The sequence below is a fragment of the Pogoniulus pusillus genome, chromosome 32 (genome assembly GCF_015220805.1).
Source record: "Pogoniulus pusillus isolate bPogPus1 chromosome 32, bPogPus1.pri, whole genome shotgun sequence".
Lineage (NCBI taxonomy): Eukaryota > Metazoa > Chordata > Aves > Piciformes > Lybiidae > Pogoniulus > Pogoniulus pusillus.
The window spans coordinates 10,980,517-10,995,471 of record NC_087295.1 but is presented as its reverse complement, the minus strand read 5'-3'; the positions used below and the strand labels follow the sequence as shown (position 1 = coordinate 10,995,471).

Here is a 14,955-nt window from a genome sequence, read left to right as displayed (position 1 = left end):
TTTCCTAATATCCAACCTAAAGTTCCCCTGGCACAGCTTAAGGCCATTTCCTCTCATCCTATTGTTAGTTACTTGGGAGAAGAGACCAGCCTCACTCCAACCTCCTTTCAGACAGTTGTAGAGAGCAGTAAGATCTCCCCTTAGTCTTCTGCTGACTAACCAATCCCTGCTCCCTCAGCCACTCCTCATACAACGTGCCCTCTAAACCCCTCACCAGCTTCATCGCTTTTCTCTGGATGCTCTTCAGGACCTCAATGTCTTTCTTATACTGTGGTGCCACAGCACTCAAACTGTGGCCTCACCAGGGCAGAGTACAGGGGCACAATCACTTCCCTACTCCTGTTGGCCACACTATTGCTGTTCCAAGCCAGGATGTTGTTGCCCTTCTTTGCCAACTGGGCACGTGCTGGCTCATCTTCAGCAGGCACCACCGATCCTTTTCCACCGGGCTGCTTTCCAGCCACTCTGCCCCAAGCCTGCTTGAAGCTGTCGTGACCCAAGTGCAGGACCCAACAATTGGTCTTGTTAAACTTCATCCCACTGACCTCAGGCCATCCAACTAACCTGTCCAGATCCCTCTGCAGAGCTTTCCTATCTTCAACCAGATTAACACTCTCATCCAAATTGGAGTCATCTGCAGACTTGATAAAGATGTTAAACAGGGAAACTTTCACTGTTGTACTCCCCCTAAAAGGTGCACTCCAAGGTGTCCACAACTGTGTTATCTGCCTGATGCAACTTCCTGTGGGGAAGTTAACTAGATGCTGGGTGAGAAAACTATTTCCTCTTCTGTGCAAAGGCATTTCCTCCTCTGACACTGCTTCACTGCATCAACTGCTCCTGTTACAAGACAGCTGGTAACCCTACAGCTTTGTAAAAGTAAAACAGTTTGGGTTTCATAAAAGCTTTAAAACAGGGGTGGGGGGAAGTCCATATGGGTGTGATAAAAATCTCTGAAGTAAGAAAAGGTTTGGAAGCAGAGAGCTGGGTTCACAACAGTTGCTGCAAAATTAGGAAGGGAAGGGGAACTTAACTACTTGAAGGGATTATCTTTATTCCTGTAAACACAGAGACCAGAATTGCATTGAGTCTTTGCTTGCTGTGCTGCCAGATTCACAGTGAAGCTGGTGAGGTGTTGAAATCTACACGCCCCAGCAGCTGATGTGCAGTTCCAGCAGACAGAGTTCCACAAGTGCCTTTTAGCTAATCCCCACAGCCACTGGGGTAGCACCTTCCTGTGGTACCCTGTGAGAGCCAGCTGGTCTGGGTGCTGGGTAGAAGCTCTTGTCCTGAGCCTCAGCAAGCACAGAGAGCAAAGGCTGGCTGGCTCTCTGAAGTTAATCAGTAAAGGTGCTCACTTCTAAATCTTCTAGGAAAGCCATATAACAGGAGCTGCAACTAGACTGGTCAAGAAACATTGGGATTCCAGTACTTCTATATGCTTGGTGTTACCCCAAAACAACCAAAGATATCTGGCCAGTGTCATGTGCCTTCCAAAGCAGCATCAAGAATGTGTCAGGTCTTCATCACAGAACTGCTGTGGGCCCTGCTGCAGGGAACTTTGGAACAGCAAGAGAAGTGTGGCCAGCAGGTCAAAGGAAGGGATCCTTCCCCTGTGCTCCACACTGGTGAGAGCCCACCTGGAGTGCTGCATCCAATCCTGGAGCCCCCATTACAAGAGGGATATGGATGTGCTGGAAGGTGTCTAAAGAAGGGTGATCAGAGGCCTGGAGCACCTCTCCTATGAGGAGAGACTGAGGGAGTTGGGGCTGTTCAGTCTGGAGAGGAGAAGGCTCCAAGGTTACCTTATTGCGGCCTTTCAGTATCTTAAGGGGACCTTCAAGAAAGCTGGGGAGGGACTTCTTAGTGATAAGACTGGAGGGAATGGAACAAAGCTAGAAATGGGTAGATTCAGACTGGATGTTGGAAAGAAGTTCTTCAGCATGAGGGTGGTGAGGCCCTGGAATGGGTTGCCCAGGGACTTCCCTGGTTGAGACCCCATCCCTGGAGGTGTTTAAGGCCAGGCTGGATGAGGCTCTATACAAACTGATCTAGTGTGAGGTGTCCCTGCCCATGGCAGGGGGGTTGGAAATAGATGATCCTTGTGGTTCCTTCCAACCCTGACTGATTCTGTGATTCTGTTTTGCTCAACACAGAGGAAACTGTGCAGATAAGATCCAGGCAAATGTCATGGAAGAACTGGGTGCACTCTCATCTCTAGATGGGTGGTGGATCCAAATGACTGCCAGTCCCTATGCAATGTCAGACAAGCTGCCCAGGCCAGGAATTGAATTGACAGGCCCAGAAGTTGGACAAAACCATACTACCACCTGGAGAAATCAACTCAAAAGAGAACCCATCAGCCCACTTAGCCTTTCTTAAGCCACTGCTTTGAAAACATCTGGTTGTATACATCTTCTGGTTGCATACATCCTCTGCTTGCATACATCCTCTGCTTGCTGGTTGAATTCAAGTCAGGCAGGTGCAAGCAGCAGTCTGCTAAGCAGTGTTTGTTGTTCTTCATTTGCAAATTAAGTTCTTGCCCTGAACAGCCTGCTGCCTTGATAGTTTCCTTCAGGGTGATGTTGGCCTGGCAGAAGCTATTAAACTCAAACTAGAGACTAAGAAACAACCATGTAATCCAGCAGAGGTCATGAAGGCTACGGTGGTTTCAACCACACCAGCAACTGGAAGAGGAACTATGCAGATTTTCTAGCCTGTTTAAAAGAAATTATTTCACATACTGAAAATGATTAAGATGATTAAAGGATTGCAGCACTTGTCAGAAGGCTGAGAGCCCTGGAATTGTCAGCCTGGAGAAGAGAAGAATTAGGGAGGGATCTTATCACTGTGTACAAGTACTCGGGGAGGAAGTGTACAGACAATGGGTTCAGGTTCTTCTCAGTGAATGATGCCCAGTGGCAGGACAAGAGGCACACACAAACAGAGGAAATTCTGGTGTTCTACAAACATAAGGAAAAGCTGCTTTTGCTGTGAGAGTGGTTGAACACCAATGTAGCTTGTCCAGAGTTTGTGGAGTCCCCATCTTTGGTGATCTTCAAAACCTCACTTAGACGCAGTCCCAGGCAACCTGCTCCAGAAGCTCCTGCTGTGAGTGAGGCAATTGGCCTAATGATCTTCCAGAGGCTCCTCCTACCCTTATCTGCTCTGTGGTTAAAAAGAATGGCTTTCTACAGGAGTTCAGCTGGGGAGTTTGGGGTCTTTTAGCAAAAGATGAGTATTTTCTCAATAAAAAAGAAGTTACTGTCCAGGCTGCTGTTAGGTACATGCAACACAACATAGTCGTAATGAATTGGTGCTTCAATGACCTAATGAGGTTAAACACAATCTGATCTACTCCAGTGTTCCTTAGAAAATAAGCTGCAAGGGGAAGAGGGGTGCCCAGGTGTCCTCTTGAAGTTATTTAGGCTTTCAGCAGCTGCTGGTGGTTCTGAGACCTTTGCTCTCCCTCTTGTCCTGACATGGCTGCTTCTGCTGCACCTGTGGGCTGTGATGTATTTAATGGGAGCCACATGGCCAAAGCAGAATCTCAGTGGCTGGAAGGGACTTCAGAAGGTCACCCACTTCAACCCCCTCTGCCAGAGCAGGATCTCCTATGCCTGATCACACAGAAACACATCAAGGTGAGTTCTGAATATCTCCAGAGAGGGAGACTCCACAAGCTCCCTGGGCAGCCTGCTCCAGTCCTCTGTCACCCTCACAAGGTAAAAAAATTCTTTTCATGTTTAAATGAAACTTCCTATGCCTCATCTTCCATTCCTTGCCTCTTATCCTGTCACTGGGCAGCACCCAGCAGAGCCTGGCTCCAGCCTCCTGGCACTTACCCTGCACATATTCATAAACACTGATGAGGTCACCTCTCAGCCTCCTCTTCTCCAAGCAGCACAGCCTCAGCTCTCTCAGGCTCTCCTTGTAACAGAGAGGTTCCATTCCCTTGATCATCTTTGTGGCTCTGCACTGGACTCAAGCAGTTCTATGTCCCTCTTGAACTGGGGGGCCCCAAACTGAAAGCAGCTTGGCACTGAACACACCAACTTGCTGGGTTTTGGACTTTTTTTCTCTCCTTTTGAACATGTGCTCAAACATGGAGAGGAAGTGGCTTCTGAGGCTCTTCAAGGTCAAGAGGCAAGGTGCTTTGTGTTTGCTGACTGTTAGGTAGTAAAACAAAAGCTGGGATTTGAATGTGATTGTACTCTTGCCTCGTCCACTGATTTGTTGGCTTCCACCTTCTCCCATGGCTTTCTTCCTTCTCCAGGTTTAAAGATTCAGTTCAGAGCAATACTGGTATGCTCTGATGCTACAGCCCAGTCTCAGGGCTTTGTTCACCCTGTGGGATGGTTAGGATGACCACGAGTGCTCAGAGGTAACAGAGTGCTCTGCTAGGTCTTTAGGGGGAAGGTGAGAGATGCAACTTCTTTGCAAGTTCTGTCTCCTCCTTCAAGCAAAGCAATAAAGTTTCTAGTGCTGCTGGTGAGGTGTGTGTGGGGATCTGTCCCTCAGGCCTGGGACAAGCAGGATCAGAGCTGAGTGATGGTACTGTGATACAGCAGTTGGTGACACCAGACCAAGGCTATTGTGTGTGCTGCTCAAGAGATGGGAGGGTGGCGAGCAAGTGTGTTGTTGGTTGAGGTGGCTGTGGCCAAGTTTCCTGGACCTACTGCAGATCCCAGGCTTTCTGAGCTGACAGCCATGACAAAGGGCAGGTGAATGGCAGCATGGGCCAGATGCTCCTAGCACGGGCTAGAGAGGGGCTGCATAGGCTGGGGTTGATTTCCACAGCCACAACTTCTTTGATGATCATTACTGAGTCAAAACTGTAGCTCAGGAGAAGTGATGGCTGATGGATGTGAAGTGGTTGATTTGACTTTCCCTTGCCAACTGTTTAATTCCCCACCAAACTTCTTCAGTGACCAAAGGCCAGAACTGAGCAATCTCTCAGATGCTGGGTGGCTGCAGATCTCCATACCTCCCAGCTTGTATTCTTGGTAGGTGGGCTGCAGTACTGCAGGGCTAATGGGATTATATCATGTGGTCTGTGTTTTGTTTGGTAAAACCAAGTGGCTGCCTCTCCTTGACTCATCCCAAACCTTCCCTGGCATGCTGGGCATTCATATGGGTAGGATTAGGTCTCACAAGTGCTGTTTACCCTGGCAGCTCTTCATGATTCCAGACTACAGCTGAGGTGTGTTGTTTCCTTCTAAAACATTTTGTCAAAGATGCCTTGGGAGGGAATGGAGTGGTGTAAGCTCTGGGCTTTCCCCAGCTTCAGCTTGATTCAGTTGCTCTGCTTAAATCCACAATAATCTTCTGGACCTTCTTACTTCAAGTTACTAACTAACAGGTTACTTCAAGGTATGAGAGCAGGACAGTTACTAGTGTCTCTTCAGTGCATCAGCCTGTGCCTTAAGCTTTGCAATGCTTGGTGTGAGGGCAAAGGGAGAGGAGGGAATTGGGTTTGACTTTTGTCAGTTTGAGGTGGGGAGGGTGTCTGTTGACAGGCAATTCTCTACCTGATTGACAGAACCAAGGACCAACCAAAATCTCCTCTGCAGCCAGAGTGAACCACAGCAGTGTTTTAGCCATTCTGCACCTCCTGAGTGCTTCCTCCCCCGAACTAAACATGATCTCCTGCTGTCATGTGGGGTGATGCTGGAAAGCAGTGGCTTCTTCTGACTAACTTGCAGCATGAGTAGCAAGTCTCTTCCTGGAATTAAGTTATGATGAGTGGCCTCAGCTCTCTCATGAGCTTTTTAATGACAACTGTGAGGGTGTAAATCCACCTGACTGACAGGTGACATTCATTGGGAGTGGAAGGGGCTGCTGCTGAGCTTCACTTCCTCAATTCAAGAGAGATGTTGAGATACTGGAAGGTGTCCAGAGAAGGGCAATGAAGCTGGTGAGGGGCCTGGAGCACAGCCCTGTGAGGAGAGAGTGAAGGAGCTGGGGGTGTGCAGCCTGTAGAAGAGGAGGCTCAGGGCAGAGCTCATTGCTGTCTGCAGCTACCTGAAGGGAGGTTGTAGCCAGGTGGGGTTGGTCTCTTCTGCCAGGCAACCAGCAACAGAACAAGGGGACACAGTCTCAAGTTGTGCCAGGGGAGGTCTAGGCTGGATGTTAGGAGGAAGTTGTTGCCAGAGAGAGTGATTGGCATTGGAATGGGCTGCCCAGGGAGGTGGTGGAGTCGCTATCCCTGGGGGTGTTCAAGAGAAGCCTGGATGAGGCACTTAGTGCCATGGTCTGGTTGATTGGCTAGGGCTGAGTGCTAGGTTGGACTGGATGACCTTGGAGGTCTCTTCCAAACTGGTTGATTCTGTAATTGTCCTTCCTGCTTTAGGTTGCACCTTGTTGAGAAATGGGGGTGGGGGTGGAAACTGAAGCAGCTTTGAGAAGCCGACTTAATCTTCTAGTAATGACAGAGCAGCCCGACTGTCCTGCCTTTGTTCTGCCATCGTAAACCAGCTCCGTTCTCCCTGGCAGTTAAGCTCGTTGATTTCACATCCATGCTGCCAGCACAGCCAGCACACGACTCTGAAACAGCAGCTCTTTTGCAAGGCATTTATTTCAGGCTTCTGGTGAGCACACCACTAACCCAGCAAAAGGAAGACATTACCGTCGTGACAACGATGAGGTCTGTCTCGGAGAAGACACTGTCTTGCGAGCAGCTCCTTAAGCGAGGCTGTCGCTGGTGCCAACCTTGGGGCTGCGGGGGCGCAGCAGGGCGCGATCGATGAATGGCTCAGCGGGAGCCGGAGGCGCAGCTGCTTCGCCTGCTCAGCCTTCCCGCACGGCAGCGCTGCCCGCAGGGGAGCGGTACACGGCAACGCTCCGACCGTCCTGCAGCTTCAAGGTGACATCCTGAAGGCACCAGCTGCCACAAACCAACAGAGGCTTTTAACGGGCTTCAGTCGCCTTGAATGTAGTAGCGAAGCCAGCGTAGAAACAGCCGGCAGAGAGAAACAAACCGTTCCCTGCATTCGCTGCTCTTAAATTCTTCTCCTGTGTTTTAAAACCTGGTTTGTGAACGCCAGCCCCTGAAAGCTGTGTTCCCTGACAGCACAGCCCGGATTCAAAGGTCTGGGTTGTGTGCTCTTGTTTGTTAGGACTCAAATCAAACCCTGCCAGCTATTTTTAGATAGGACATTCCTCCCCCGACCCGCTGCCTGCCTTTCTCTCCATCCTGCGGGTGCATTCCTTGCTCGGCTCCTCTCCAGCCTTGGAGCCAGACCGTGTTGCTAAGGAATTATCCTGGCTTGGAGGAGTTGGAACACTGTGTGATCGCTCAATGTGACTGCTGAAACCCCAGCAGGGTACCACAGTGGTTGCTCAGAGAAGGGAAAACTGCATTTGTTAGAGACTAAAGGGGAGCCTTTTCCTTCCTTCCTTCTGTTCCAAACCCACTTCTGTGACACTACTCGCACTGCTTTCCAGATGGGAATCACAGAATTGTTTTGGTTGGAAAAGACCTGAGGGAATTGGTATTGTTCAGTCTGCATAAAAGAAGGCTGAGGGGAGACCTCATTGCTCTCTACAACTCCCTGAAAGGAGATTAGAGCGAGGGGGAGGTTGGTCTCTTCTCCCTAGCATCAAGTGATAGAACAAGAGAAAATGGCCTCAGGTTGCAGCAGGGGAGGTTTAGGCTGTCTATTGTGAAAAACATCTTTCCTGCAAGAGTGATCAGGCATTGGAACAGGCTGCCCTGGGAGGTGGGGGAGTCACCATCCCCAGGGGTGTTCAAAGAAACATGTAGAGATAGTACTTTGGGGCATGGTGGTGTGGAGTCAACAGCTGGACTCAATGTTAGATGTCTTTTCCAACCAAAATAATTCTATGATTCTGTAACACCAAGTCCTGCCTAGCTCCAAGTGGAGCTATGCACAGAAGGCTGCATGTAGGTGGAGATGCTGGAGTGTGACAGATATGTCTGCCACAAGCCCTTGCACAGGAAATGTTTTTGGTTAGGTGTTTGGGTTTGTTTTTTGCTGTGTTTTTTTTTTTCTCCTCTCAGTCTTAAGCTTTCAGAAATGCAGGATGAGCTCATTTTAGACCAAACCTGAGAGAGATGCACACACTTCAAGTACTGCCATAGCTTATCTTGCAAGCTCAGTTATCCTCACAATAGCTTTGGACGTGGCACTTGGTGCCATGGTCTAGCCTTGAGCTCTGTGGTAAAGGGTTGGACTTGATGATCTGTGAGGTCTCTTCCAACCCTGATGATACTGGGATACTGTGTGATACTGTGAAATGGCAAGGAACAGTTATTCCCCTCCATCTGTGAGGAGGGAATAAGAACGAGTGAGGAGAGGCCAGGCCACAGAGAAGTGTAGTGTGCAAGAATGGTGGATGCATACCTCTGGGACATCTCTGCTCACGAGGGAGGAGGCCATACCTGGCCCAATCTCTCAAGTCCCAGCCTAGTGCCTTCTTTATGTCATTTTACACCTTACTTCCTGTAGCTATTTGAAGAGAAATCCAGTAAATTGTGCTCATCTATTTATGACAAGAAAATATCACCATATGGTCCTCAACAGCCAAGGAAAAGTGTTGTAGCTTGGCTTTTCTAAATAGAGGGAACAGAAGTGCTTAACAACTCCAGCGACAATGTGGGAGCTTTGTGAGATATGTGAGGAGCTTTGTGTCTCCAAATTGCCTCTTCTGCAATGGAAGGTGGACTTTGAATCACAGAATCACAGGATGTCAGGGGCTGGAAGGAACCTCAAAAGCTCATCTGGTCCAGCTCCCCTGCCAGAGTAGGTTCTCCTATACCAGATCACACAGGAACACATCCGAGTGGGTTTTAAATCTCTCCAGAGAGGGAGACTCCACAACTGCCCTGGGCAGCCTGCTCCAGTCCTCTGTCACCCTCACAGGGAAAGAAATACTGCTCATGTTTAAATGAAACTTCCTATGCCTCAGCTTCCATTCATTGCCCCTTGTCACGTCACTGGCCATCACCCAGCAGAGCCTGGCTCCAGCCTCCTGGCACTCACCCTTTACATATATGTAAACACTGATGAGGTCACCTCTCAGTCTCCTCTTTTCCAAGCAGCACAGCCCCAGCTCCCTCAGGCTCTCCTCATAACAGAGATGTTCCGTTCCCTTCATTTTCTTTGTGACACTGTGCTGGACACTCTCAAGCAGTTTTATGTCCCTCTTGAACTGGGGGGCTCAGAACTGGACACAGTTCTCCAGATGTGGCCTCACCAGGGCAGAGTAGAGGGGGAAGAGAACCTCTCTTGATGTACTCACCACAGCCCTTCTAATACACCCCAGAATGGCATCGCCTCTCCTGGCCACGAGAGCACATTGCTGGCTGATGGTCAACCTCTCATCAACTAGGACCTCCAAAACCTTTTCCCCTTTGCTGCCTCCCAACAGGTCATTCCCCAACCTATACTGGTCCCTGGGGTTGTTCTTTCCCAGGTGCAAGACTCTACACTTGCCCTTGTTGAATTTCATTCAATTTTTTCCTGTCCAACCCCCCAGCCTGTTCAGGTCTCACTGAATGGCAGCACAGCATTCATGGAATAATCCTTTGCTCAGATCTGGAAATCTGCTCATGCTTGACAAGGGAGGTGTTCAGGCTTCATCATGACAAAAATGGGAGGCTGCTACTAAGTGAAGTGGAATCTGGGCATCCTTCTGCTATAATCTCTCTGCTCCAGCACTTTTTTTATCACTGAGGGCTCTGTTTAATGGATACCTTGGTAAAAAACCTGTTCTGTCTGATTTTTAGCTCACGTTGAGAGGCTACATCGTTCCCCTACTGCAGTATATAACACTGGAGTGGAGTTGGGGCTGCTGTGCAATGGGCTGGCACCTCCCTGGGGAGCAGGGCTGGGAGAGGACCTTGGCTCAGGAAAAGTGTTTGTGTACAAGAAGAACATGGAACTGTTGGAGCTAATCCAGAGGAGGGCTATGAAGATGATCAGAGAGCTGGAGCAGCTCTGCAATGAGGACAGGCTATGACAGTTGGGGCTCTTCAGCCTGGAAAAGAGAAGGCTTTGAGGAGACCTTGTAGTGGCCTTCCAGTATCTGAAGCAGGCCTACAGGAAGGCTGAGGAGGGACTTGTAATATCTTGTAATGGTCTTGTAATGACAGGATGGGGAGTAATGGGTTTAAACTGGCAGAGGGGAGATTCAAACTAGATGTTAAGAAAGAGTTCTTTACAGTGAGGGTGGTGAGACACTGGCACAGGTTGTCCAGGTAAGTTTTGGATGCTCCCTTCCTGGGGATGTTCAAGGCCAGGGTGGATGAGGTCTTGAGCAGACTGGTCTAGTGAGAGGTGTCCCTGCCTATAGAAGGGAGTTGGAACTAGATGACCTTTGAGGTCCCATTCTATGATTCTGTCCTGAGCTATAGTTTGCAGGGCACATTTCACACGAATTAAGGCCTTGTGTGCAGAGGGATGGGTTCAGAGTATTCCTCAGCTAACTTTCTTTTGTTGTGACTGTGGTAATTGCCTTTCACAAGACCATCAGACAGTTGTTTCTGCTGCTTCTTTGTGCCTGAGCTCAGCAACACGGATGCCTAGAGCAAATATCCTGCTCCAGCCTTTTCTCCTGCCACTTCTCTCCCTGTGTGCATACGTTTCTCCTCCAGTACTCACCGCTGCTGGGAGTGATCCATCTGGGAGTTAATGTGCAGATACCCTGCTGATTTTGCTCCAGACACTGGTAATTTTATCTGCAAACGTAGAAGAGGACTCAATGAAGCCTGTTATGAAATGGACACTTACTCCTTCTGCAAAGGCTTACCATCTTCCTCTAAACTCTGTTTTAATTCTTCACTGTATTTCAGAGTCCCCCCAGGTTTTCCTGGCAGCTGTTGTGTGTGTTGCTCTGCCACACACTAATCTCCCTCTGCTGAAAGAATTTGCTGTGTTGCAGCTGCAACCTCCAGGGAAAACCACTTGCTTCCTGAAATATTTATGAGCAATCACCTTTCCCTTCCAAAAGTGCATGGTGATGCAGAGGTGACCTGCGCTGTTAAAGCTCCTTATAACCACAGCAAGCCTGGAGATTGAGAGCCTCTGTAGAACAGCCCCACAATGTATCAAGGCAGTTGAGAAGTTCAGTGGTTTGAGAGTGAGACCTTCAATGGTTTAGTGAGCACGGTGGTGTTGGGACTGATGGCCTTAGAGGTGCTTCCTAACCTAAATGACTCCATGATTTATTTTTTTTTCTTGAAATCACAAATTCTACCACTCAGCTGTTGAGCAAAAAATGCCAGGAGTGGCAGGAGTAACCACAGCTGACTGTCTGAAGAGAAGAAATGTCTCAGGTGTAGTATCTGCCAGTGGGAATGCAACCACCAAGAGAAAATGCCAGGGGTTCTCCAACAGGCCCAGGAGCTGGGAATGCTGCAGAGTCAGTCAATGAGTCTATGATATGATCACTAATGATGATGAAGCTGTGTATTTCATGAGAACATGAATCTTCTGGAGCATGAAAAAGCAGAGAAGAAAGTTGCTGGTTTGTGTCTTGGGTAGGGTTGGCAGAAGGCAGGGTTTGACTTCACCATGAGTCACCCAAGCCACCAGCATTCCTGCACAGTGACATAGGCAAACATCAGTAGGACAGGTTCTCTTCTCTTCAATTAGCAAAAGAGAGTGGAGGGGGGGGGAGGGGGGGGGGAATGTGTACCTTAGATATGCTTCCTGGTAGAATCTCTAAAACCTGGGAAACAGGGCAATGTTTTGGCCCACCTAGTGCCATGTGAGTGAAGCTTGGCTGGAGCAGGACAGAAAGTGCAATTTTATGTGAGTTGCTTAGAGATGGATTTTTCTTGCCCTGACAGTCTCTCTCCTTCAGTGTGCCATCTGTCCCATTCCTTAATGCCCTTGCCTGGGACCTTGGACTCTAAACCACTCACTAGGAGGCACAAAATGATTCATATGTGACAAGATCCCTCATTGAGGGACCTGGAGGTGTCACTTAGCAACATTTTGCATCAGCAGCAAAAATGGGGAAGGGCAGCCAGTCCAGTCCTGCATCAAGGGCTGAAAACACTGATGCAAAATCCTTGTCAGAGAACTCAGAGTGGAAGTGAACTTGTGTTTGTGAGCTCTGGGCTGACACAAGGCAGCCTTGTGCAACGCTTCAGCACCCAGCATGGTGTTCTCCAGCCACTGTGTAACCCCAGCTCTCGGGCCAGTGCCAGGCAGCTGTCCTCCATGGCACAGGCTTGCAGATGCATTTCAGAACAGCACCATTTGTGCTGTTCCACAGCACAGCTCACACGTGCCTGTACATCTCTGTCCAAAACTGCTGTGGGATGCATCCATGGGGAAAAGGAAGGCAGCTGCTGTTCTTTCTGCAAATACCTGACAGGAGGTTGGAGCGAGGTGGGGGTTGGTCTCTTCTCCCTATTGATGAGTGACACAGGGCAGGAGGAAATGGCCTCAGGTGGCAACAGGGGAGGTTTAGGTTGGACATGGGAAGAAAATTCTTCCCTGAAAAGGTTCTCAAAGACTGGTACAGGCTGCCCGTGGAGGTAGTTCATTCCCCATCTCTGGAGGTGTTGAAAAGAGGCAGAGATGTAGTGCCAAGGGACATAGCTTAGCACCAGACTTGGTAAACTCATAATGAATGACCCTAAAGGTTTAACAAAAAAAAAAGATTCTGTGACAATTATTTTCTGTCTCACAATAGCAGGAGGGGGACTGAGTGGCTTGGGAGTCATTCTGTGATGTGCCCATATAGCACAACGTGAAGATGCTGCTCTTGCTGTTCCCAGTCCCTCACATTACAGTTTAGATGTACGCTCTGGAAACCTGTCCCTCTTCCAGATCAACTGCCAGAGCATCCTACTGCCTTCCAGTGCTCCCCAGTGACTTGTGATCTGCTGAATCCCCCCACCCCCAGTAGATCTCCTGTCACTGGATACTTTGGCAGGCCACCTTGTGACACCCTCAGCACTACCTGTGCTCTCTCTGTGTCCACTCGATTGCTGCCATCTGTCAGCCGAATGTTGTGAACCTTGAGCGGGGGTGCACCCAGAGCTTCCAGGGCGTCAGGGCTGCTGTGCAGGTGCTCCAGAGCTTGCTGGTAATACTGGGTCCTGGCAAAGCTTTCTAGATGAGAAGAAATGGTAGTGAGGAGACTGTCCACTAAAGTAAACAGAAGATATTTCCTCCAGGTTACTTAACCTTCCTAAAAAACGCAGTCCAAAAGTATTAATTAGGAGAAATATGGTGGGAGGGTGAGACTATGTGGTCTTCAAAAGTCCCTTCCAATCCTACCATTCTGTGACTGGGAGAAAGGAGGAAAGACATCCTTAGATCCAAGAAGCAGTGCTGAATTGTAATGTTATTCAGCTCAGTTAAGTGAAGAGAGCTCTGGACATAGCCTGTTCCAAACTATGCACTGGGATAGGACAAGGAGCAGTGGATATAAACTGAAGCACAGGAAGTTCCACCTCAACATGAGGAAGAACTTCTTGACTGTAAGGGTCACAGAGCACTGGGACAGGCTCCCCAGAAAGGTTGTGGAGTCTCCTCTTTGGAGACTTTCCAGCCCTGTCTGGATGTGTTCCTGTGCAACCTGTGCTAGACTGGATGGTCCTGCTCTGGCAGGGGCGTTGGACTCGATCTCCAGAGGTCTCTTCCAACCCCTAACATCCTATGATCCTGTGAAACAGTTCAGCTCATAGTGGTGTCTCCTGCTCTTCAGCTGTTTGCACCTCACCTAGAAGGGATCAAAAAAAACCCAAAGAGGGGGGGTATGTGTAATAAAAGGTCCATTTCTGGAAATGTTCTGGATGTAATTCAATTGATTTTTAAGTTTGGGTTGTGTGGGTTTTTTCTTAAAGGAGAAGCAGAAAATACTTTAAGAATGGAAAGCATTTTGTAGACATTGCTGTGAGACAGAAACTTACTGCTGTGAAAGCTCTTGCTGTGGTCTTGACAGAGCTTTTCAAGGGGCAGCCAAGATTGGAGAGCAGGGCACAGAGGAGCCAGATGAAATTCAACAAGGGCAAGTGCAGAGTCCTGCATCTCAGGAGGAATAATAAACTGCACCAGTACAGGCTGGGAGGTGATCTGCTGGAGAGCAGCTCTGTGGAGAGGGACCTGAGGGTCCTGGTGGCTAACAAGTTACCCATGGCACAGCAATGTGCCCTTGTGGCCAAGAAGGCCAATGGGATCCTGGGGTGTATAAGGAGGAGTGTGTCCAGCAGATCAAGGGAGGTTCTCCTCTCCCTCTACTCTGCCCTGCTGAGACCTCGAGTAGTGTGTTCAGTTTTGGGCTCCCCAGTGTAAGAGGGAAAGGGGTCTGCTGGAGAGGGCCCAGCGGAGGGCTATGAGGATGATGAGGGACAGGAGGGCATGGCTTATGAGGAGAGGCTGAGGGACCTGGGGCTTTTTTGTCTGGAGAAGACTTAGAGGGGATTTGATCAATGTTTAGAAGTATCTGATGGCTGGCCAGGAGCAGGGGGACAGGCTCTGCTCACTGCTTCCTGGGATAGGACAAGGAGCAATGGGTGCAAGTTGCAGCAAAAGAGGTTTTGCTTCAACACAAGGAGGAACTTCCTTACTGTAAGGGTCCCAGAGCACTGGAACAGCCTCCCCAGAGAGGTTGTGGGGTCTCCTTCTCTGGAGCCTTTCAAGGCCTGTCTGGATGTGTTCCTCTGTGATCTGTGTTAGATAGCATTGTCCTGCTCTGGCAGGGTGGTTGGACTCATTTATCTCCTTGGGTCCCTTCCAACCCCTAACATCCTGTGATCCTGTGAAGCTGAAGCTCCACTCATGCATGCTTTAGCAGGGAGGCACAAAGCACCGTTAGAGTTAATGGTCCAGCAGTAACAACAGCACAGTGGATTGGCTGGTGTGGAGTTGGCATATGGAGGACAATTGCAGTAAATGGCTATATATCAATGTCTGGTTACTATAAGTAGCTGTCCATTGGTGACCACCACACAGCACAGAGCTGTGAGGCTGG

At 49.2% G+C, this 14,955-nt stretch overlaps 1 protein-coding gene across 3 annotated transcripts in view; it reads right to left on the bottom strand.

The window, feature by feature from the left end:
* Positions 1–6,559: 6,559 nt before the first annotated feature.
* The window catches only part of LOC135189355 (cytochrome c oxidase assembly factor 1 homolog), a 72,628-nt gene continuing 64,232 nt past the window's right edge, over positions 6,560–14,955 (bottom strand). The window contains exons 2-5 of one of the 3 annotated variants that reach the window (XM_064169610.1): positions 13,895–14,012; positions 12,940–13,091; positions 10,626–10,702; positions 6,560–6,886 (exon numbers count right to left, since the gene is read on the bottom strand). In XM_064169610.1, coding sequence (XP_064025680.1) covers positions 6,790–6,886; positions 10,626–10,702; positions 12,940–13,091; positions 13,895–14,012 — 444 coding nt within the window. In that variant the 3' untranslated portion in view covers positions 6,560–6,789. Of the gene's footprint in view, positions 6,907–10,625; positions 10,703–12,939; positions 13,092–13,894; positions 14,013–14,955 lie in introns of all 3 variants that reach the window. The other 2 variants (XM_064169612.1, XM_064169611.1) reach the window with 2 other exon arrangements.